Below are 25,627 nucleotides of genomic sequence, written 5' to 3'. Positions count from 1 at the left end.
AAATATAATGTTCACGCCTGGTAAATGATAGAGCTACCTCTTTCGGAGGTATACGGTAAATCGCTCTATCGCTACTTCCGAGCTAGTGCATGTCGCTAAAATCAAATGTCAAGTGTTTTCATTTTCTATATATTTTGTAAACTCTACACTAAATATCGAAATTCGGAGAAAGCTATGCCCTGTAGGTTTGATTAAAGTTTCCAGAAAATGTAAAGTTGTTATAATTGTTTTGAAATGTAGTTGTGGCGGCGTTTCCCAGTTAGCGATTTCAGCTTTGAAATGGACCGTTTCTTCATGTAACAGATTATCATTCCTCCAATTTTAATCTAAACACCGATTCAGATTAAAAAAAAATACGTTTGAAGTAATTTTTGATACTGTTTTAACAGTTTACCAATGATTTCGTGCTTGCGAAATTCGCTTTTTAGGCAATTTACTATCATATTTCTTTCATACAAGCATTTTTCGATTTATTCTTTTTTTAAAATTCAAACAAAACAATAAATTTGCAGCAGATATAAAGCTTATTTTTCCTATTGTAAGATTTTTACATACATGTCTATGTTTGCAATAAGTTCGGTATATATTTGTTCCCCTAATTGAAATTTGAAAGATTCATGTACGTGCTATTATAATCGTTATAACATTTCTATTATGATTATGATATGGGCATATTCAGAGAACACGCCACCCATGTAATATAACTTAATATCAAAGAATGGACAAACCAAAATGCAAGGTCGTGGCATTGTATATCATATTCTAAAAATAAGTTAAACGTGCGTTTCATCCTACCCGTATACTGTCACTCCTAATACGAGATCATGTAAATCCGGATTTGAACATTTAGTCAAGCTTCAAATAAATAAATAAATAAATAAATAAAAAAACAACCCCAAAACAAGAAGAAGAAGAAGAATAAGCTGAAGAAGAAGAAGAAAACACCCAAATATGTGGTCATATAATAAGAAGAACCGTAATGTATGATTATATTACACGCCATTTTGGTACATTCCGTCAATATAAATATTTGTACAATGTATACAGACATAAAATACTTGTTTGTTTCGCTGAAATGAACTATAATATTTAGATATGGCCTGTTTTGGTCAGAATTAGAGGGCTTTTTAAGATTAAGTAACACGTTTTTAACACTGTGATAATGAAGATAAGACTTATTCTGGATTTGTAGACAGATAAACCATTTATTGTGTCATTAAAGAATTTAAGATAGTGCTGTATATAGTTTAAACTTCGGATTGTAGTCCTCGTATGTGTGACACTAGCAGTGGCTAATGCATCATCAATGGGTAACCATACATTATTGTGACACTCGTTACATAAATATAACTCTTAAACTGCACCAAACTTTGAAATATTTCAAATATTTTCCGTTTCATGCTAAAAATCTAAGGGTCTAGCTCGTTGGGCTTTTTAAAAGAAGATTTTTAAAGTTTTTGCTATATACACACATAAGGAAAGTCAATGACCTCCGGAGCGGGGCCAATTTTGACCTCAGTGCTCTTATTTGAACAAACTTGGTAGTCATCCATTAGAACACGTTTCATGCTAAATATCTTAGCTCTATTTAAAAGGACCTTTTTAAGTTTTTACTATATGCATATAGGGAAAATCAATGACCCCTGGGGCCGGACCAATTTTGACCCCAGGGCTTTTATTTGAACAAACTTGGTAGACACCCATTAGAAGATGTTTCATGCCAAATATCTTAGCTCTAGCTCATTGGGTTCTTTAAAAGAAGATTTTTAAGTTTTTGCTTTATGCATATGAGGTTAATTAATGACCCCCTGGCCGGTTGGGGCCAATTTTGACCCAAGGGCTTTTATTTAAACAAATTTGGTAGACACCCATTAGAAGATGTTTCATGCCAAATATCTTAGTTCTAGCTCTTTGGGTTCTTTAAAAGAAGATTTTGAAAGTTTTTACTATATGCATATAGGGAAAATCAATGACCCCCTGGGGTGGGGCCAATTTTGACCCCAGGGCTTGTATGTGAATAAACTTGGTAGACACTAGAAGATGTTTCATGCCAAATATCTAAGCTCTAGCTCTTTGGGGTTTTTAGAAGAAGGTATTTAAAGTTTTTTCTTTTGGTTGCCATGGCAACCAGAGTTCTGCATGGCATTAAATTCTTTGAACAATTTTCAAAGGTGTTCACCATCATCAATGGAACTTTCTGAAGTTTGGATAAATTTGCTTAGTAGTTTATGAGGAGATGTCATTTAAGGACGGAGGACGGACGTACCAACTTTTTATATTTAAGAGGCAAATCAGCTCATAAACTACACCTAGACGTAAGTCCATAAGCTAAATTTAGCTCATAAAAAAAAGCTCTTAATTTGAATTTTATGAGTTTTTGTTCTTTATTTAACTACGGAATGAAGCTCATAAATATCAAATGTTTGCTCGGACGCCGGACGAAAAGCGATACAAAAGCTCACCCTGTCACTTTGTGACAGGTGAGCTAAAAAGCAATTAAAGTTTTTCCCCAATTAAAGTTTTTCCCAAATCAGCTCATAAACTACACCTAGACGTAAGTCCATAAGCTAAATTTAGCTCATAAAAACAACAAGAGGGCCATCATGGCCCTGGGGTCTCTCACCTGTATAAAGGCCCCCGGAGCGGGGCCAGTTTAAACCCCAGGGATATTATTTGAACAAACTTGGTAGATACTCACTAGAAGATGTTTCATGCCAAATATCTAAGCTCTAGGTCTTTGGGTTTTTTAAAAGAAGATATTTAAAGTTTTTTCTTTCGGTTGCCATGGCAACCAGAGTTCTGCATGAAATTAAATTCTTTGAACAATTTTTAAAGGTGACCACCAAAGGAACTTTCCTGTGAAGTTTGGATTAAATTGGCTTAGTGGTTTATGAGGAGATGTCATTTAAAGTAAAAGTTTACGGACGGACGGACGGACGACGGACGAACGCCGGACGAAAAGCGATCACAAAAGTTCACCCTGTCACTTTGTGACAGGTGAGCTAAAAAACAGCTCTTAATTTAAATTTTATGAGTTTTTGTTCTTTATTTAACTACGGAATGAAGCTCATAAATATCAAATGTTTGCTCGGACGCCGGACGAAAAGCGATCACAAAAGCTTACCCTGTCACTTTGTGACAGGTGAGCTAAAAAGAGAAAAAAGGAATCCCTAAAGAACGCCAATACGACACAATAAAATGTTGCAGGGTCGGTTTGATGAAAGGTACTGGAAAATTCAAGTTGCCGTCCACGCCCACTAGTACTGGCTTAAGCAATATTGCAACATTTAAACACGAAGATGGTGAAATTTTGAATTTAGAAACATCCGTATTCATATGGCGGTTATAATGGAACATTTAATGTGACACTATCGTGCCATTCTATGAAAAGAGGAATATGGTCCCCAAGTAAAAGAAAACGTGTTCACTTAATGAGAAAACAATGGGCGGAACTAAACAAAATAGAAATTTGAAAGGGGATATGAGATTTTGATTAACCATACGTTTAAAGTCATTGTGGAGATCTAGAAAAATCGATCCCAATCATTTTAGACAGGAAGAACCTCAACATGACTTATCTTTACTCAACGCTGTTCGCTTAATACTCCACACACCTGGCGTAGGTGTTATAAAATTTCATTTTTGATCTTTTCCTGAAATCTTAAGATTTTTATTGGTCAGTTTATAACTATAAAGTATATGCAGATTTCAGACCAATCACATACTTGATATCTGAGAATGAGCTGCCTTTTCATAGTATTCTATAATTGTACTTGTATGTCATTTATTTCAGTCTATTGTCATATGCTAACAAATGAAAGAAAAAGGATCAACATATTTAATAACCTTATTGAGTTATTGTCATGCACAAACCACACAACTTGTGTTACCTAAAATTTACTTTATTTTAATCTACTTTTCTTTTTATCTAGAAGAAAACCGGTCTCGTCGCCTGATATTTGACGTTGAAAACAATTTAACAAGCACAATGAAGCAACCATTGTCAACACAAACAAGTTCAACATCGAAGCAACCCAGGACGTTACCACCAGTTACAAGTAACATTTAATGACACAAATAAACTTCTCTTTAGACACACACACACACACACACGCACGCACACGCACACGCACACGCACACGCACACATACACACACACACACACACACACACATTCAAAAGCTTAAATTATAATGAAATGTGTTCTTGAGAATGAAACACGATACGCGAGATGTAGATAATTCTTATTAACAGGCTTGATTGTTATGATTTAGAATAGCAATGTTATCCCTAGTGTTTTGTCATTTAGAATTATTTTGTGGATGGTCATGTTCAATATTTGTGCACATTTTGACACAAATAGCATTACTGAAATGAAAGCTATCCCACGTTTTGCCTTGCTTACTATTTGCACACAAATTCAATTAAAGCAATATATGGCGCCGAAACAGGAAATATGATTATAGTTTATCTCAGGTGTTACAAACTTAGAACATCGCAGGGGATCAAAGCCACCTCTCTTGCCTAAACCCCTCAGCACACGCTTTATTAAAGTTACCTACATGTTTATATCATACCCGACAAGCTTACGCTCTAATGACAAGTTCTTGTTACGGGTAGTTATTTTTCTAATACACGTTTTCAACAAAATCAAAAGAGACGAGCATTTTTTAAAGTTTAAACGTTCAGTATTCAAGAAATCGTCGTTCATTTCGTCAGATGAAAAATGTCCTCTCGAGTTTAATTTAATTCCCATTTTTGCAACAGCGCAGATCATTGGGAGCCTTCAACAATCCTACAGGGAACTTCATTCACCGTTTGAAAAAACAAAACAAAAAAAAAAAAAAAAAAAACTTCAATGAATAAAAAGACAAACACATATTAAATTATTAAATAGTTCTTACATCCGTTTTATATCGGCTCCCGTTCTATTTGCTCGTTTTTCAGCATACTACATACTACATTTTGAAATTTGAGCGTAAGTTTGCCGGGCGTGATATTGATATAAGGTTTATGAGAATATATTGATATATTTGCATTCTTTCTTAATAGAGATTTCAATTTTTAGCAATGTGTGCTGTATGTTCAGGACCCTGGTTCCTATGAGAGAAACTTTTTGCCCCCACACCTTGCTCGCCGCCTAAAAAATTATTGAATCAACGAGTTAAAAAATGAAATTGATGGCTCAAGGACGGTTGAAAGAAGGTAAATACAGACAATGTCTTGTGAAACAAGTTATCATTCATGTGACTATCTTTGACTGTTATTTTTTGTTTTCTTTGATTTTCAATGCACAAACGTATTTTACATTTAATATAAGGATAGAGATAATTTGAAACATGCTAAAATCACGAGTTGTCTAAATAAGGATATTACATTTACCACCGTTTGTGTAAGAAACCACTTACTAACACACTAACTAACACATACGCACCTTGCATTTACCACCCAAGGTTTAGTAAGAAACCACCTAACATACAGTATTTTTTATATCTAGCTGCGGAAACTTTTCTACATGCTATAGAGACTGGTTCGAAGGACTATCGGATAACGATAGATGCAGAAAATTCGACGGCAACGACTACCAAAGGCTTGACTTCGAATGTACTTACTGCTGTGTTTCAGACAACTGTAATAGTCGACTCCATCCTCCAGTAGACACGCTATACAAGATTTTGTTGTAAAGAGTCATATTGTTACTTTATCAAACACAACTACATTACTGTTTCCTTGTTTTTCATTTATGAGTCAAAGCATAATACATGTATATTCAGGATCACCAATATCAGACTTATCAATCAATATATATGAAACTTGTCCATAATTATTTCTAAAAAGTCAGTAAAATTTTTATTCCTTAGACAGGTTGAACACTTGTTCAATAATGTTCTAACAATGGATTTAGAACTAGTTAGATGTTAAACAACTGAATGTTTTATTGCTGAAAGGACAAAATTGTGTTATAAAAGTTGCCAAATATAAACAAAGTAATACCTGACTTTCATACAAAACAATTAATCACTATAAATATACCAATTGCTAAAGAGGAAAAAGGAGCCAAAGGTAATTCACATATATGGCTTATGAAGAAAGTTTTGGAAACTTTTACACGATACCCCTCCCAAAGAAAAATAATAATAATAAAAAAAATTGAGAAATATAGTTGATATCATTTCGGGGGGCTAAATAAATAGGAATTTATCTACCATGTGGAAGATCTGTGCTAACATTTAATTTGTGTTTCTACTAATCAAATTTGTATAACTTAAACTTGTTAATTCTTATCGAAAGAACATAAATTATATTCATGTATTTGTTTCACAGTTTGCCATTTAGGAACACAGGATAGAACAATGAAATTACACAGTATGTGGTTGGTACACAGCGGGTTTCATAACCCTGTTAAATGTCGTTCCATTAAGCTCTGTCGCATGTTATCTCGTTTTTTGCATGTACGTTCATTTACATGTTTAGCGACCATGCAACGCCCCGTACGTGATAGTACACGCGATAGGAAAAAATGGGGTCCTGGGCTTCAAATCCAGACACGGACATTTTTCATTTCGTTTCGTCGTTTTCGTTTTAAGTAAAATATCACATTTTTATGATCGCACGGTGTCCATACATAATTGTAAGGATATATACAGTCTGATGGCTACCCCTTTAGCTTTTATTAATTTGTATTAATAAGTAACTATATAGCCTTTTTCTTTTTGAAGAAACATACCAGAAAAGATTGTCTCTCAAATTAAAACATTTTGAATATTGCAAGCTGTTGTGAATATGCATTTTAAAATGGGGAAAAAGAGAATGACTTCTCACTCACTCAAAATTAATAACTTCAGAACCATTCGGCTTATAATCGTTATTCTGTGTCAAGCTCACAATGACAAAACAATTTCGTAGAAACGAATTAATATCTCGTTATTACAAATAAATATTTCGTAAAAAAGGATTAAATATTTCATAAAAACGAATTATTATTTCGTGATTACGAATTAATATTAAAAAATAATATTTCGTAAAAAAAGAAACAATATTTCATAATTACGAATAAATATTTCGTAAAAACGATTTTTCATTTCGTAAAAACGAATAATATTACGTAAAAAGTTCCAGAAAAAGTGTCGAAAATGTCACCTTAGGGGCTCCCGTACGTAACAAAGACTAACAGAAACAATTATTTTTCTTAATTTTAACATAGAATCTCTCTGTTATTCAACACACATGTATATAAGAAATGTCAACAGAATAAAATGTTTCGTTACAAAATATAACGTTGCTATTAAAAATAGGGTTTAACAGTGTTTATAATTGATTTCGTGCTTGCGTCATTCACTTTTTACGCAATTTGCTATCATATTTCTTTGATACAAGCATTTTCGATTTAATTTAATTCAAAAAAATATATTTTGCTGCAGATATATAGCTTAATTACATATATCTTTCCTATTGTAAGATTTCTACATACATGTCTATGTGTATATATTTGTAGCCCTATTTGAAATTTGAAAGATTCATGTATATTCTATTAAAATCGTTATAACATTTTTATTATGATTATGATACGGTATATACAGAGAACACGCCACCAATTCAGTATTACTTAAAATCAAAGAAAGGACTGACTAACCAAAAATGCAAGGTCGTGGCATTGTATGCCATATTCTAAAAATAAGTTAAACGTGCACTTAATCCTACCCGCATGCTATCACTCCTAATACGAGACCATGTCAATCCGGATTTGAACATTTAGTCAAGCTTTAAATAAATAAATAAATAAACAAAAAAATAAATAAAAAATAAATAGATAAATAAATTATAAACAACAACCCCAAAACAAGTGGAAGAAGATGTAGAAGAAGAAAAAGAAGAAGAAAAAGAAAAAGAAAAAGAAGAAAAACGCAAATATGTGGTCATATATTAAGAAGAACGGTAATGTATGATTATACTACACGCCATTTTGGTACAATATAAATATTTGTACATTTTATTTGTCCGTTTCAATACAGACATAAAATACTTGTTCTTTTCGCTGAAATGAACTATCATATTTTATATATGGACTGTTTTCGTCAGACTTTGAGGGATTTTTAAGATAAAGTAACAAGTTACAATTGTTAACACTGTGATAATGAAGATAAGACTTATGCTGAATTTGTAGACAGATAAACCAGTTATTGTGTCATTATTTCATTTTCAACAAAGAATCTAAGATTTTACGGTATACAGTTTAATAATGTTTAAACATCGGATTGTATTCCTCGTATGTGTGACACTAGTAGTGGCTAATGCATCATCAATGGGTAAGCGTACATTATTGTGGCACTAGTTACATATATATAACTCTTAAAATGCACCAAACTTTGAAATATTTCAAATATTTTCCGTTTAAATAATCACGTTCGGCATTAAATGTGGTTCTGATAAGACTTAGAAGACTTAGACAAAAATTAGATAAAAAAATTGAAATATTTTGTAAAATTAAAACATGTAAATTGAAGAAAAAAGGAATCCCTAAAGAACGCCAATACGACACAATTAAATGTTGCAGGCTAGGTTTGATTGAGCCTGTTCATGTACAGTTCTAGAAAGTGCAAGTTGCCGTTGACGCCAAAGAGCACAGGCTTAAGCAAAATGCAACATTTAAACACGAATATAGTAAATTTTGAATTTAGAATCAGCCGTTTATATGGCGTTAAAATGAAACATTTAATGTGACACTATCGTGCCATTCTATGAAAAGCGGAATAAGGTCCCCTAGTAAGAGAAAGCGTGTACCCTAAATGAGAAAACAATGAACAGAACTAAGGCAAAATAGAAAATTTGAAAAGGGGAATACGGAGCTTTTTGATTAACCATACGGTTCAAAGTCATTGTGGAGATCTAGAAAATGATCCAATCATTTTAGGTAGGAAAAGAATCTCAACATGGCTTTCTTTTCTTAACGCCTGTCCCTTAAAAAAGAAAAATTTTAAATCCCTAAAGAAAGTCAAAACACCCAAAAAAATGAAAAATTGTTGGACCTCGGTTGTTGATTGAGCCTGTTCATGGAACGGTCCTGGGAAAGGCAAGTTACCGTCCACGCCGCCCCTACCGGTTTAAGCGAATTCAACATTTAACACGAAAATGGTTGAAATTTTGAATTTAAGAAACATCCGCAGATGTGTTCATACGGTCGGTTATCATGGAACGCTTCAAATGTGACACAGTTGTGCCATTCCATGAAAAGCGGGGTATGTCCCCAAGTGAAAGGAATGCTTTTTGCCCTATATCGAAGAAAAGCATGGGCGGAACTAATAATAACGGAATTTTGAAAGGGGATCTGAGGTTATGAAGCCTGCATATCACAGATAAGACGTCAAAAGAAAATTTAAAAAAAAGCAGGCAACATATCCTAAGGGATTATAACAGTATTCAAGTAGGAATACTGGAACCACCCAAGTTGAAAATGGCCCAAATAGAAGAAACTGAAAAGTACCACATAACATGTATACACAACATTATGGCGTGCTGAACGATCTTCAAGGATCGAAAATATAACATCATTGATTAAATGTACGGGGAAAGACTTTTTAACAGCCACACACGGCACAAATAACACGGATGTGACAATAAAATACGAGAAAAATAGAAATCCAAAAGAAAGTCAACACAACAAAATTGAAAATTTTGCAGGCTGTTTGATTGAGCGTTTCTGGACGTTAAAAACATCCAAACACACGCAGGCTGAGGTTTGTTATAAAGTTTCAATTTTGGGATCTTTTCCCTGAAATCTAAAGATTTTTTTGGTCAGGTTTATAATAAAAACTAAGTATGTGCAAGGATTTTAGAACCAATCACATTACCTTTTGACATCGAGATTAAGCTGTTTTTTTTTCTAGTATTTTTATTGTACTTGTTGTCTTTTGTAAATTGCTAACAAGAAAGAGAAACAATTTTTAAACCCTTTTTTTGGAGTTACGTCAGCACAAACCGAACAACTTGTGTTTACCCTAAAATGTACGTAATTTTCATTTTACTTTTCATTTTTATTTAGAAGAAAAACCGTTTTCTCGTCGCCTGAATATTTTGACGCTGAACAAAATTTAACAAGCCACAATTGAAGGCAACCAATTTGTCAACAAAACAAGTACAAATGAGGCAGCCCAGGCGTTACCAGTTACAAGTCCATTTTATTGCAACAAATAAATTTCTTTAGACACACACACGCACGCAGGCAATGCACACTAAAATTCATTCAGAAGCTTTAAATTTACAATGAAATAATGTTTTAGAAAAAAACACGAAAATACCACTTTGATGAACAGGAAAATGCAGAAAATTATTTTTAACGGGCTTGCTACAATATTGGATTCACCAGCCGTTTGTCATTTAGATTATTTTGGGATGTCATGTTTTTCAACTTTTGTGCACATTTTGACCCAAATATCATAACATAAATCAAAGCTGCCGATCCACGCTTTTCCTTACTTATTATTTGCACACTTCCTTGCTTATTATTTGCACACAAATTCAATTTAAGCCATATATGGCGCCGAAACAGGAAAGATGCTTATAGTTTATCTCAGGTGTTAAAAACTTAGAACATCACAGGGGATCAAAACCACCTCATCCGTCGGGACTAAGAGATGCATATATCCCATTTAGACGCCTCTTACGATCATGAAGAGATAAACGGTGGCTGCAATACTCTTGCGTTAACACTTAAAGGCAAACCCTCAGCACATCTTTATTGAAGTACCAATGTATAATATCACACGCGTCAAATGCTTAAAATGCTCAATTTGGAATGGTTCTTGTTACAAGTGGTTAAATTTTTTTTCTAATAACAATTAGCAAAAAAAGTAAATGAGAAAGTAATTTTCAATCGTTTAAAACGTTCAGTATTCAAGAAATCGTCGTTCACTTCGTGAGGGGAAACTATTCAATCGTGTTTAATTTGTCATTTTTGAAACAGATCTAATCATTAGGAGTCTTCATCAGTCCTACAAGGAACTACACTGACAGTTTTTGAAGAAAAACAAAAAACAACGAAAAAAATTAAATGCATAAAAAGACAAACACATATTAAATTATTAAATAGTTCTTCTCGCGTTTAATATCGGCATCCGTTCTGATTTGGGCTCGTTTTTTCAGCATACTACATACTACATTTTGAAAATTTGAGCGTAAAGTTGTCGGGCGGTGATATAAGGTTTTAGCATAAAAATGAAAATATATTGATTGATTTGCATTTTTTCTTAATAGAGATTTCAAATTTTTTTAGCAACGTGTGCTGTATGTACAGGACCCCGGTTCCTATGTGAGCAACTATATGCCCCAACACCTTGCTCGCCGCCTAATAATTATTGTATCAACAAGTTAACAAATTACATTGATGGCACAAGGACGGTTGAAAGAAGGTATATAAACAATGTCTTGCAAAACAAGTTATCATTCATGTAATTATCTTTGACTGATAGTTTTTTCTTTTCTTTGATTTTACATTTAAGATAAGGATAAAAAAAAAATGAAACATGGTAAAATAATGAGTTTATCTAAATAAATAAACATACATTGTAAGAAACAACTTAACTAACACAGTTGTCTGCATACACACCCTACATTTACCACCTGTTTTAGAAAGGCACAAATAACATATATATATATATATATTTATTGTATCTAGCTGCGGGAACTTTTCAACATGCTATACAGACTGGTTCCAAGGATCATCGGATAACGATAGATGCAGACAATTCAAGGGCAACGATTTTCACTTTACTTCCTTCGAATGTACCTACTGCTGTGTTACAGACAATTGCAATATTCCAATCCATCCTTCAGGGGACACGCTATACAAGGATCTCTAATTTGTTGTAAAGAGTCATAGTATTGATTTATCACATACAACTGTCTTATTGTTTCCTTTTTTCATTTATGAGGCACATTATGATATAAGTATATTCAGGACCACCAATATGAGACTTAAAATTAAATTATAAGAACTTATCCATACTTCTTCAAAGCACAATATGTCTAAGAAATCAGTAAAATTTTAATTCTTTAGACAGGTTCAACATGTGTTCATTTCTAGTAATGGATTTAGAGCAAGTTAGATGTTAAACAACTGAATATATTAGAGATGAAGTGCAAGAAATTGTCATTAGTGTTACAAAATGTAAACAAAGTAATATTATGACTTTCATACAAAACACTTAATCACTAAAATTGTACCAATTGCTAAAGAGGAAAAAGGAGCAAAAGATATTTCACATAAATAGCTTATGAATAAAGTTTTGGAAACTCTAGCAAGATAAAAAGAAACTTTTTGAGAAATAAAGTTGATATCATTTAGGGGGCTAAATAAATAGGCCTTTATCTACAATGCGCAAGATCGGTGCTAGTATTTAATTAGGGTTTCTGCTTATCAGATTTGTATAACTTAAGTGTGTTAATTCTTAGAATAAGAACATGAAATGTATTCATGTATTTGTTTGAGAGTTTGCTTTTTAGGAGCACAGGATGGAACAATGAGTGTAATTGGTAAACGGCAGGCTTCATAACCCTGTCAAATTCGGTTCTATTAAGCTCTTTCCATTGTTATATTGTTTATTACATGCACTTTCATTTACAAGTTTAGGGACCATACAACGCCCCTTGTGGAATGAACGTCCTACGAGAAAAGCCAAATGTGTATACATGTATATCTTATTGAAATATGATCAAGCTGATCTAAGGGGCAAGGACGGTAGCATGGATTTATCTATGCCGTCCAATGAACAAGCTAAATGATATTGAAAATGCGAAATGTTTACTTTTGTCATGTCGGACGACATACAGACATTCCTTTTTTGATTATATTACTGTCCGTTTTCTACTAAAGCCGTTTTACAAAATAAAAAAGAAAAAAAGAAAACACTCATTATGCTCCGTTTGAAAATAACAATCATGACTGAGAACCCTTTCTGTCTATGCCCAGGTTTATGGTCGGTGGTCATGTCTGACTAAGCATTGTTTGAACGTCGTTCTCCCTTATTGATCGTTGCTATTGTTGTTTTATTTTACAAGTTCCTGATTTTATAATATTATTCTTATAATCATAAAGCATGTAAACAAAGTATAAATAGTGATTCCCTAAGTCATACCTAAACGCAATGGTACACACGCTAGGAAGAAAATGTTAAAATTGGGTTCCTGGGCTTCAAATCCAGACTGGGACACTTTTCGTTTCGTTTTGTCGATTTAATTGAGTTTTGCAAGAAAATATCATGATTTTATGATCGCACGGTGCCCATACATAAAGTGTTAGGAAATATACTTTTTTAGTCCAGCCCCTTTAAGTTTTACTTATGTGTATGATGAAAAAAAGTAAAAATATATCTTGTTTTCTTTTCAAAGAAAAATGTCAGAAAAGTATAATTGTCTCTAAAATTAAAACATTTTGAATTTTGCTAACTGTTGGAAATACGAGTATGAATTTGAAAATGGGGAAAAAGAGAATGACTCTTCACTCAAGTACCCTCTTCATTTAAATATAATGACTTGAGAACCATTCGGCTTATTATCGTTATATTTGGTGTTAAAGTTGGTCCAGGCTTGTATTTGACCCCTTTTGATTGTGCGGTTGATAGGTTGATTTTTCAAGATCACAATGACAATAAGAGTTCGTAAAAAAGAATTGATATTTCGTAATTACGAATAATTTTTTCGTAATTACAGTTAATATAAACACGAATTAATATTTCGTAACAACGAATTAAAATTTCGTATTTACGAATTATTATTTCGTAAAAAAACGAATAAATATTTCGTAAAAAACAAATATATATTACGTAAATAATTATTAATATTTTGTAATTACGAATCAATAATTCGTAAAAACGAAATAAATGCCGGGAACAAAAGTGTCGAAAATGTCACCTAAGGGTTAACAAAGACTAACAGAAACAATTATTTTTCTTGGTTCTAACATGTCTCTGTTATTCAACACACATGAATATTAGAGAATAAAATGTTTTGTTACACAATGTAACGTTGCTATTTTCCATAGGGTTTTAACATTTTATCAATGATTTCGTGCCTCTGTCATTCGCTTTTAGGCAATTCACTATCATATTTCTTTCATACAAGCATTTTCGATTTATTCAACTTTTTTTTAAAAAAATTCAAACAATAATTTTGCTGCAGATATATAACTTAATAACATTGTTTTTCCTATTGTAAGAACTGTGTTTGCAATAATTCAGTATATATTTGTACCTCTAACTGAAATTTGAATGATTCATGTACGTGATATTTAGAGAACACATCACCCATACAGTAATACTTAAAATCAAAGAATGGACTGACCGTCGTGGCCTTGTATATCATATTCTAAAAATAAGTTAAACGTGCGCTTAATCCTACCTGCATACTGTCACTCACTCCTAATAAAAGATCATGCCAATCCGGGTTTGAACATTTAAAATAAATAAATATTACAACGCAAAAACAATAAGAAGAAAAGGAAGAAGAAGAAGAAGAAGCAGAAGCAATGTATGACTATACTACACGTCATTTTGGTACAATATAAATTTTATATTTGTACATTTTATTTATCCGTTTTACTACAGACATAAAATATTTGTTCCTTTCGCTGAAATGAACTATAATATTTTATATATGGCCTGTTTTGGCCAGATTATAGGGCTTTTTAAGATTCAGTAACAAGTTACAATTTTTAACACTGTGATAATGAAGATAAGATATAGCCAGCTAAACAAGTTATTGTGTCATTATTTTATTTTCATCAAAGAATCTAGGATAGTACTTATACAGTTTTAATAATGTTTAAACATCGGATTGTAATCCTCGTATGTGTTTCACTAGTAGTGGCTAATGCATCATCAATGGGTAAGCGTACATTATAGTGGCACTCGTTAGATATATATAACTCAAACATTGTACCAAACTTTGAAATATTTCAAATATTTTCCGTTTAAATAATCACGTTCGGCATTAAATGCGGTTCTGATAAGACTTAATTAGATATGTGTGACAAAAATTAGATAAGAAAATTGAAATATTTTGTATATCACAACATGTAAAATAGAGAAAAAAGGAATCGCTAAAGAACGCCAAGAGACACATTTAAAATGTTGCTGGCTCGGTTTGATTGCCTGTTCATGTACTGTACTGTCAAGTGCAAGTTGCCGTTCACGCCCACTAGCACTGGCTTAAGCAATATTGCAACATTTGAACACGAAGATGGTGAAATTTTGAATATAGAAACATCCGTATTCATATGGCGGTTATACATTTAATGTGACACTATCGTACCATTCTATGAAAAGAGGAATATGGTCCCCAAGTAAAAGAAAACGTGTACACTTAATTAGAAAACAATGGGCGGAACTAAACAAAATAGAAATTTGAAAAGGGATATGAGATTTTGATTAACCATACCTTTAAAATAATTGTGGAGATATAGAAAAATCGATCCAAATCATTTTAGACAGGAAGAACCTAAACATGACTTATCTTTACTCAACGCTGTTCGCTTAATACCTCACACACCTGGCGTAGGTGTTATAATATTTCATTTTTGATCTCTTCCCCAAATCTTAAGATTTTTATTGGTCAGTTTATAACTATATAGTATGTGCAGATTTCAGACCAATCACATACTTGATATCTGAGAATGAGCTGTCTTTTCATAGTATTCTATAATTGTACTTGTATGTCATTTATTTCCGTCTATTGTCATATGCTAACAAATAAATAGAGGATATTGAATGAGTGTAAGTTCAATACTGAAGTTTTTGCACGAGTTGAATAAAATTATATTATGCGAGCCTCTGGCGAGCATACTATTATTTTATTCAACTAGTGCAATAAATTCAGTAATGAACTTACACGAATCTAATATTCCATTTATAAGATACCCAAAATAAAGACCGTTTAATGTGAAATGAAAGTCAGTTCTCATTAACGCGCCTATAGTTTAACGTTAACATTTATCGGGTCTTTACACTATGTTTGTATAACGCTAATGACGTCACGTCAATATATATGCACGGCCGTGCAATATCATTTTTACGGAGTCGCAAAATCGGCACAGGTATATGATAAAAAGGAAAAGATCAACATATTTAATACCCTTTTTGAGTTACTGTCATGCACAAACCACACAACTTGTGTTACCTAAAATGTACTTAATTTTCATTTACTTTTCATTTTTATTTAGAAGAAAACCGTTCTCGTCGCCTGATATTTGACGCTGACAACAATTTAACAAGCACAACGAGGCAACCATTGTCAACACAAACAAGTACAACATCGAAGCAGCCCTGGACAAAACCACCAGTTACAAGTAATATTTTATGGCATAAAAACTTAAGCTTTATACACAAATATTTAAGACCTAAAGTAATGAAATATGTTCTTGATAATGAAAAACGATACACTTTGACAGTGGCGCCGTAACAGAAAATATGCCTTTTGGCTAATCTCATCACCAGGGGTCAAAACAACTTCACCTGCTAGAGGCAAGAGACGCATAGGCTTTAGTTATTCAAACCCATTTATTCGCCTCTTAGGATCCCTCAGGGATAAACGGTGTGTGTAATTCTGATGCCCCAACCCTTACAAGCCACCCCTCGGCACACGCTTTGCTAAAGTTTTCTTTTTCTTTTATTATTGTCCTCGTCATATGGTGCTGAAGGATCGAGGGCTTCCCAAACAACACCTAACAATTTCATTTCATGAAAAGTTAGAAACTGTATACAATGACGAGAAAAAACTTTACTAAAGTTATCTATATATTTGGTTTAGCATAAAAATGAAAATACGAGTATATTGATTGATTTGCATTATTTCTTAATAGAGATTTCAATTTTTTAGCAATGTGTGCTGTATGCTCAGGACCCAAGTTCCTATGTGAGAAACTATTTGCCCACACACCTTGCTCGCCGCCTAATAATTATTGTATCAACAAGATAATAAATCACCTTGATGGCACAAAGACGGTTGAAAGAAGGTAAATTTTGTCTTAAGAAAAAGGTTATCATTCATGTATTTATCTTTTGACTGATATTTTTTGGTTTTCTTTAAGGTATTAGGACCCTAATGGGCACTATCAGGAACTAAAAAATTGACATCATAAGTCAGATGTATACCTTAAAGTACACCTGTATGCAAAATTTAAACAAAGTTTACCGTACGGAAATCAAGTTATGGCCACTTTTCTGAACTCAAGCTAGGATGTTATGAGGGCCCTTTTTTAGAAAGTAGGAACCTTTAAATAATCTGCAATAACATTCTAATGAAGAATGTTTTCCCATTAATTTTTGGTAAGAAACAAATAGTACCATTCAGCTAACAATCCAAATAAGCAAAATTTATGGTTTCTACTTAAAATTTATGAAATCAGTATAAAAATGTTACCCTACCCCACCCATTTTTACCACGTGTCTGACCATTTTTCTACTAAGGGAGCCTAATTTAAAAAAATTCTTAAAATTTACCCAAATGAGTGCCTGTTTTTAAAGTTTCCCTAAATTTTTAAAAAAGTATATTGGTTGATCTTGTAAAATATGAAATACTTTTACCGTCTAGTTTTGATTATATTACACTTTGAAAATATCAGGTACCATATTTATTACTAGATTTAGCATAATTTAGCCAATAAATACCTATATAAATTAAAAAATCTAAATTAAACACTTTTTTCTTTCCAAATGGGACATGAGAGATACATAAATAATGTTAAAAGAAAAAAAGAAAGAAAAAAAAGTTGACCCTTCTGGGGATTGAACCCATGGCCCTCATTTTCAATGTAGTTAACAGTAGTTCTAGCCTATTTGAATACTCTTCAAAGCGGAGGTAATGCATTAGGGTGCTAATACCTTAATTTTCAATGCAAAAACGTATTTGACATTTAAGTTTAGGATAGAAATAATATGAAACATGCTAAAACTATGAGTTGTCTAAATAATTAAACTTACACTGTAAGTTATCACTAACTAACACAGTTGTCTACATGCGCACCTTACATTTACCACCTTTTTTTAGGAAGACACAAATAACATATATATAATTTTTGCCTCTAGCTGCGGAAACTTTTCTACATGCTATAGAGAGTGGTACCTTGGATCATCAGATAGCGATACATGTAGAGCTTTTCATGAAGACGACCCACTTTATCTTGACTTCGAATGTACTTACTGCTGTGTTTCAGACAACTGCAATTTTCCACTCCATCCTTCAGGTGACACGCTATACAAGGATGTCTAATTTGTTGTAAAGCGTCATATTGTTACTTTATCAAACACAACTATATTTCTGTTTCCTTCTTTTTAATTTATGAGGCATAGCGTGATATATGTATATTCAGAATCACTAATATCAGACTTATCAATCAATATATACGAACTTATCCATAATTCATTCTAAAAGTCAGTAAAATTTTAATTCTTTAGACAGGTTGAACACTTGTTCAATAATGTTCTAACAATGGATTTAGAACTAGTTAGATGTTAAACAACTGAATGTTTTAGCGCTGAAAGGGCAAAAATGTGTTATAAAGGTAACCAAATGTAAACAAAGTAATATTCTGACTTTCATACAGAACAATAAATCACTATAATTATACCAATTGCTAAAGAGGAAAAAGGAGCCAAAAGTAATTCACATATATGGCTTATGAATAAAGTTTTGGAAACTTTAACAAGATACCCCCCAAAGAAAAAATAATCATAATAATAAACAATTTGAGAAAAAAAGTTGATATAATTTCAGGGCTAAATAAATATGGATTTATTTATCATGTGGAAGATCTGTGCTAACATTTAATTTGTGTTTCTACTAATCAAATTTGTATAGCTTAAACTTGTTAATTCTTATCAAAAGAACATTCACATTTTGCCATCTAGGAAGAAAGGATCGAACAATGAAGTTACACAGTATTTAGTTGGTACACAGCAGGTTTCATAACCATGTCAAATGTCGTTCCATTAAGCTCTGTCGCATGTTATCTCGTATTTTGCATGTACGTTCATTTACATGTTTAGCGACCATGCAACGTCCCTTGTGGAATGAACGCATCACGAGAAAAGCCATATGTGTGTATATCGACGGATTAATATCTTATTTGTAATATGTTCCAGCTGGTCCTAGGGTCTAAGACGGTAGCATGGATTTATTTATGCTGTTCAAAGAACAAGCTGAATGATATTGAGAATGCAAACGTTTTGCTTTTGAAATGTTGATCGACCTACAGGCATTTCTCTTTCGATTATTTTACTGTCCGTTTTCTTCTTAAGCCGTTTTAAGAAAGACAAATAGAAAGAAAAAAACACGCATTCTTAGTTTGAAAATAAAAACCATGACTGAGAACCCTTTCTGTCTATGCCCTGGTTTATGGTCGGTAGTTCTGTCGGTGGTTCTGTTGGACAGGCGTTCTCCCTTCTTGATCTTTGATCATTTTTTTCTTCAAGTTCCTGACTAAATATAAAGCATGTAAACAAAGTATAAATAGTGTTTTTTCTCCCTAAGTCATCTCTTACAGGGGCGTAGCTAGGCCGAAATCGATATTACGCACGCTCAGGCAGGGGGTAAATGGGGCCGCTTTAGGCCCCCTTGCAGGTCCAGGGCAGAGCCCTGGTAGGGGTCCAGGGGGCGAAGCCCCTGGAAGCTCATTGATTTTCACCATTTAGAGATGTTTAAAGTAAACATTTTCAAAACATAAAATTGCAAATTGAAGTCAGAAGGAATTTAATATTATCATTAATAACTTTTTATGTTATGGTATGACTTGTGTTAATATGTGACGTGATTAAGAGAACGTCTTAGATATAATTGCTAGATCGTGTAATAATATTTCAAGGTATTTGATAAACGTTATCGCCCATTCTCAATAAATAAAGCATTTGAGGTTGAAAAAAATTAAAAATTTGATGTTGTCATTGTGTCATTATTTATCGCTTAAGTAAACGTTTAGGGTATTTTGCAAGTTTGCCAGAAATATTTTGAACAAGAAACTATGATATAACAGGGTGGCATTTATTTCGGTAATGACACTGTATTTCTTCGGTAACGTAGATTTCAGATCTAATAATGAAACATATTGCTGCATATTAACAACAAATGTCTTTGAAATATATCAAAAATCTGTAAATTCTCTATCTAGAGGGACTTTTCTAACCCAGGAAAATTCAAGGAAGTTGGGTACCTTTGCTAATTTTCAGTAATTTCTTCAAAGTTAAATATTCGTAGAAAGCAAAAATAGTCAATTTTGGAAATGATTATTTTATGTCTTCATCAAAGGATATATATCATATATAATATATTAAAGGTCGAATGCATACACAAATGTTGTATTTAGCATTTTTTTTCAAAACATTCAACTTTTACTTTCTAATATTTGGAAAATTTATTGCTAAGCAGTTCTATATTTATTCCCCCTATAGGTTGTCACGCAATGTTTCATTTTATTCAAATGCAAGTAAAGTTTGAGAAAACAATTTTATTTTTGTAAAATAATTTATATTTATGGATATTATTTTAACATTATTATATATAGAATGAAACATGGCCAGTAAGCTCTTTGCAGAAACGAATTAGTTGTTGCTAAGAACATCAATATCTTGTAACATATTTTTAACATTTCTGCTGGTACATCAACATATCATTAACATATCTTTCCTTTGTAAAAAACAATTTGTATCTTCTTACATCTAATACAAGGGCTAACCGTTACTAACAGGCATGCTTATCCCAACTTTATCTTTAATTTCAAAAATTGTTGAATTTGTAAGTTGGAGTAACGTATGTTTCACACTCGCTTATTTATGAACTTAATCACGGAATTGAAACTTACATGTAAAATCGACTTTTTTTATTAGGAATCAAAAGTACATCTTCTATTGTCATAAAAATGCGATTTTATGTTTTTATATATGCATGTGCAAAACAATATAAAAATCTGTTTGATAAAAGTAACGTTTGTTTCACTGTGGTACTTAAACAAGTTAAAACTCGACCAAAGTTATCAAAATTTACTTACTAATGTCAAATAGAAGTTAATGTTGCTGTTATTTGTGCTTTCTGACTTCAATTTCCCTTTTGATAAACTTACTTTAAAAAAAGTTTGATAACGTATGTTTCTATAACGTATGTTTCATTTTTACATTGAAAGTGGTTAAAAAATGACGCAAGACCGTTTAATCCGCCATAATTTGTGGTTAATATATCAGAGTTACACACATGTTAATTTCTTCTTGTTTGGATTTCTTCTTTGAATGGACTGGCTCTTAAATAATTGGTAACGTATGTTTCTTTTTAAAATGCTGTTTGAAAAGATTTTGAATAAAAAATGAAAGATTTCCGAAAATATAATGATATTTGAGAGGCTGCAAGCTTATTTTTACTTATAATTATATATATGCTGTATTATTAAGCATGCATCGATTCAATTATGTAATTTCGGTTCCACTTATTATTGTTTTAGGTTTGTTACTATTTATTTATATGCATTTGGCGACATTTGATCATCCATTATATCAATGAGATTTTAACAGTCAAATATAATTTTTACCAATAATCAAAAGTCATATACACACAGCAATGACTAATTGCACATGTTTCGTTTATTTTGGAACTTATTTTTCTGAAACACAATTTCAAAGTTGAAAATTCTACGGTGGCGACAGTAACGTATGTTACATTTTTAGGGCATGAAATGGTACTTGTAAAAGAAAAATAACAGATTAGAAATGTAAAAACTGAGAGTGTCCCTATTAGACAAAGTGGCAGCCACCTTTCTAACGACATTTTGACCTCAAGAAAAACCTTCGTATAAGAGCTACCCAGTGGAACATCAAATGCTGTGTTTTATTGAGAATGAGCGTATATAAGGATATACATTGAATAGACAGACGCAAACAAATGACGTGTACGCTTTTACTAGTCAGCAAATAAGAGTGACAAACACAAATTTATCTACAACAACGTCAGCCTAGATCACCCTGTCTCTATGGATCTGCAAAAGTCCTAAGCCAGAGAGGTGACCAGTGGTCATCGTTGAGCGCTAGAAAGTCTTTAGCCTTTTCCAGCTGATGAATGAACGTTCAGCACTGGCATTGCTGGAAGGAAATGCAGACACTTGTTTATATTTGGATAAAGCTCTGTCGGTATATCTTATTGCACAGATTTTATAGTGGATGGAGCCTGCAACAGTGATGTTTCGCACCATGTTATAGATTTACACAAAATAATGTGTTTTCTTCATTTTTAAATTTTCTTTCTCAATTGAAATATCGTTACTAACTAAAATCTAAAAATGTTATCAGTTACTACGTAGCGATGATTATTATCTTAAATTACTTTTGTCTGCTCAACGTTCGCGTAGCAGTCGAACTTCTGGTATCATCTCTGTTTCTCGTGCTTTGATGAAAACGGTCGTTCATGGCTGTCATTTACTTATACGGCACACAGCAAGAAAACTGATTTCTTTTTGGGCAAAAATGCTATATATCACACTGAAAAAATGTCCTTCGCATTTGTGAAAATATTGCAAATTTTCATTTCTCAGTGTGATATCTAGCATACTCATTTATATACGATATATATACAGTAAATTTTTGTTATTTGTTTTTTTTTATCTGTTTTTTTTTTTAATTTATAAGAGAGGTGACATACATAATGCCATTACAATAAAACGCATAGAAAATTATTTTATTATTACAGATACTATGATATATACATGTATAGGATCTCACATGAGTTGTCATTGATGTAAAAATATGATGTAAAACTATTAAAGAAAAGGTTACAAACCTTTGACGAGAGTTTAAGAATTTTTTTAGTAATGCCAACTAATGTAAATTTCTTTTTTATTACACAACAAATCGCATTCAAATTTGTATAAATAAATACAGTTAAATAAAAGTTATATTGCCAGCACAATTTTCTTTTTCAAAGAGTTCAATCAAATTTAATAATGATCACACACGAATACATCTTTCAGATATATTCGTGTGGGATTATATAATTTGCCAATAAGTAACTGATGACAGAAATTATAAAAGTAAAAAAAATGCCTTTGAGACATAAAAATAAAAGAATTCTGGGGCATACTGGGCCTTTGAGGTTATACTTTAGGAGCGTCACTGAAAAAGAAAACAACAACAACAAACACAAGAAAAACGTTTTTACTGTTATATAGGTGCATATTTTTCTTCTTGTGCATTTTTGCGATTAATACAGTTAAAGGGATTTAGTATTTTGTATGGAAGTCAAAATACTACTTTGTTTACATTTTGCTACTTTTATGACAAATAATTTCACATTAAGCGCTACTTTCTTTATGTATTTAACAAGCCCTGAAACCATTATTTAAATGTTTTAAAGCAGCACACCTCCAGATTCATGCTAATTTTCATGAACATTTGAAAATGTATTTAACGGTTAATATTGTAAAGTTACCAAAATAATGCAATTTAAAAACATTATCAATGCCACTTTTACAACCTATGTAAATTACTATGAAAGAGTCAAAATATGCAAAAATAGCCCTTACTGCGTTCGTAACGCAATAACATTTAGTTATACATACTGAAAAATCCGGTCATTAATAGCACATAACATGTAAAGTTTTACTAGAATTTTGAATCTTTACTGTATACCTTTCCTAAAATCTTAGGTTTGATTTTATCAAAATATTTTTGCTCATTTGGAGGCGTGCAGCTTTAAAACTTGATCTCGATCATGTTTCTCCTTTTTTGAAGAAGTAATAATATATTTATTTCTGAGGCATAATTGCCCGTTTTCTCGACAGAATAAAACGTGGTTATAACAAGCGACGTCGTGTGATTTATCTTTCTGGCACCCCCAATGCAAACGTTTAAACGAACACATTAATGAACAATGTTTATCTGTTCCTGAGAACATTAGCTATATGCTCCATGGGCGCCGCATCAGTGGCCTCGTCGGCGATACAGCCAAAGAATGGAACGGCGTTGCAGGTCTCCACAATTTTTTTGCTGTTAATCTCGCCACATACAATAACTCGTTCTGTATGTCGGGCGAAGTGTATTATGCTTCATATAGTTCTTTATGAATTAGTACTCTTTACGTTATATTATTATTGGAACTTATTACCTAAATACTTCGAAGATCTATATTTATATTAGAATCAATGATATAATTAGAGCTTGATCTATATAAATGTTGGAACCATGCCTCAAAACACTCCAAGACCACCCACGCCTATACCCTTTAGTTTTTCTCACCGTTTTTAGTATATTTGTGTTTTCGTTTTCCTGGATCAATGTTACGCACGTGCGTAGGTGCGTAACGCTAGCTACGCCCCTGCCTTAAGTGCTGTATATTAATAAAAGTACTCGTCTGTTGTTTGAGTTGCTGAGATAACTGTACGTGATAGTACACGCGATAGGAAGAAATGGAGTCCTGGGCTTCAAATCCAGACACGGACATTTTTCATTTCGTTTTGTCGTTTTGGTTTTAAGTAAAATATCACATTTTTAAGATCGCACGGTGTCCATACATAATTGTAAGGAAATATACTTTTAGTGAAAGTCTGAAGGCTAACCCATTTACCTTTTATTAATTTGTATGATGAAAGAAGGTAACTATATAGCCTGTTTACTTTTTGAAGAAACATGCCTGAAAAGATTGTCTCTCAAATTAAAACATTTTGAATATTACAAACTGTTGTGATTATGCATTTGAAAATGGGGAAAAGAGAATGACTTCTCACTCAAACACCTTATTCACTCAAAATTAATAACTTCAGAACCATCCGGCTTATAATCGTTATACTGTGTCAAGCTCACAATGACAAAACAATTTCGTAGAAATGAATTAATATCTCGTTATTACAAATAAATATTTCGTAAAAAAGGATTAAATATTTCATAAAAAACGAATTATTATTTCGTTATAACGAAGTAATATTAAAAAAATATTTCGCAAAAAAAGAAACAATATTTCGTAATTACGAATAAATATTTCGTAAAAACGTTTTTTCATTTCGTAAAAACGAATTATCATTTCGTTAAACGAATAAACATTTCGTAAAAACGAATAATATTACTTAAAAAGTGCCAGAAAAAAGTGTCGAAAATGTTACCTTAGGTGGTAGACTAACCGAAACAACTATTTATCTTAATTCTAACATAGAATGTCTTTGTTATTCAACACACATGTATATAAGAAATATCAACAGAATAAACTGTTTCGTTACAAAATATAACGTTGCTATTTTGAATAGGGTTTAACAGTATTTATAATTGATTTCGTGCTTGCGTCATTCTTTTTTACGCAATTTGCTATCATATTTCTTTCATACAGGCATTTTCAATTTAATTTATTTTTTTTTAATTCAAAAAAATTATTTTGCTGCAGATATATACCTTAATTACATATATCTTTCCTATTGTAAAATTTCTTCAAACATGTCTATGTGTATATATTTGTACACCTAATTGAAATTTGAAAGATTCTTGTACGTTCTATTAAAATCGTTATAATATTTCTATTATAATTATGATACGGTATATACAGAGAACACGCCAACAATGCAGTATTATTTAAAATCAAAGAAAGGATTGACCAACCAAAAATACAAGGTCGTGGCATTGTA

At 32.2% G+C, this 25,627-nt stretch overlaps 1 protein-coding gene and 1 long non-coding RNA gene across 3 annotated transcripts; both read left to right on the top strand.

Moving 5' to 3' along the window:
- Positions 1–940: 940 nt before the first annotated feature.
- On the top strand, positions 941–5,178 carry LOC132737335 (uncharacterized). Its single transcript, XR_009626722.1, has 3 exons — positions 941–1,310; positions 3,933–4,058; positions 5,069–5,178. It is a non-coding gene; the product is annotated as an uncharacterized LOC132737335 (long non-coding RNA).
- Positions 5,179–8,136: 2,958 nt separating this feature from the next.
- LOC132737333 (uncharacterized) lies at positions 8,137–18,307 on the top strand. 2 transcript variants are annotated; one of them, XM_060724599.1, is made up of 4 exons: positions 8,137–8,306; positions 16,211–16,336; positions 16,867–17,002; positions 18,075–18,307. In XM_060724599.1, exons 1-4 carry the CDS (start codon positions 8,240–8,242, stop codon positions 18,256–18,258), a joined length of 513 nt encoding a protein of 170 aa, XP_060580582.1. In that variant the 5' UTR covers positions 8,137–8,239; the 3' UTR covers positions 18,259–18,307. The 2 variants fall into 2 exon arrangements, with proteins under 2 accessions (XP_060580582.1, XP_060580583.1); XM_060724600.1 differs by lacking the exon at positions 8,137–8,306 and adding an exon at positions 14,737–14,877.
- Positions 18,308–25,627: the final 7,320 nt, after the last annotated feature.

The sequence above is a fragment of the Ruditapes philippinarum genome, unplaced genomic scaffold (genome assembly GCF_026571515.1).
Source record: "Ruditapes philippinarum isolate M1 unplaced genomic scaffold, ASM2657151v2 ctg6375_1_1_1_1, whole genome shotgun sequence".
Classification (NCBI taxonomy): Eukaryota; Metazoa; Mollusca; class Bivalvia; order Venerida; family Veneridae; genus Ruditapes; species Ruditapes philippinarum.
Note: the sequence above shows the minus strand (reverse complement) of the source record. Positions and strands in the feature narration are given on the sequence as shown.

Coding starts and splice junctions, on each gene's coding strand:
- LOC132737333 (XM_060724599.1), top strand. CDS start 8,240: ATGTTTAAACATCGGATTGTATTCCTCGTATGTGTGACACTAGTAGTG. Junction 8,307..16,210: donor GGCTAATGCATCATCAATGG/GTAAGCGTACAT, acceptor ATTTTTATTTAG/AAGAAAACCGTTCTCGTCGC. Junction 17,003..18,074: donor ACAAAGACGGTTGAAAGAAG/GTAAATTTTGTC, acceptor TTTTGCCTCTAG/CTGCGGAAACTTTTCTACAT.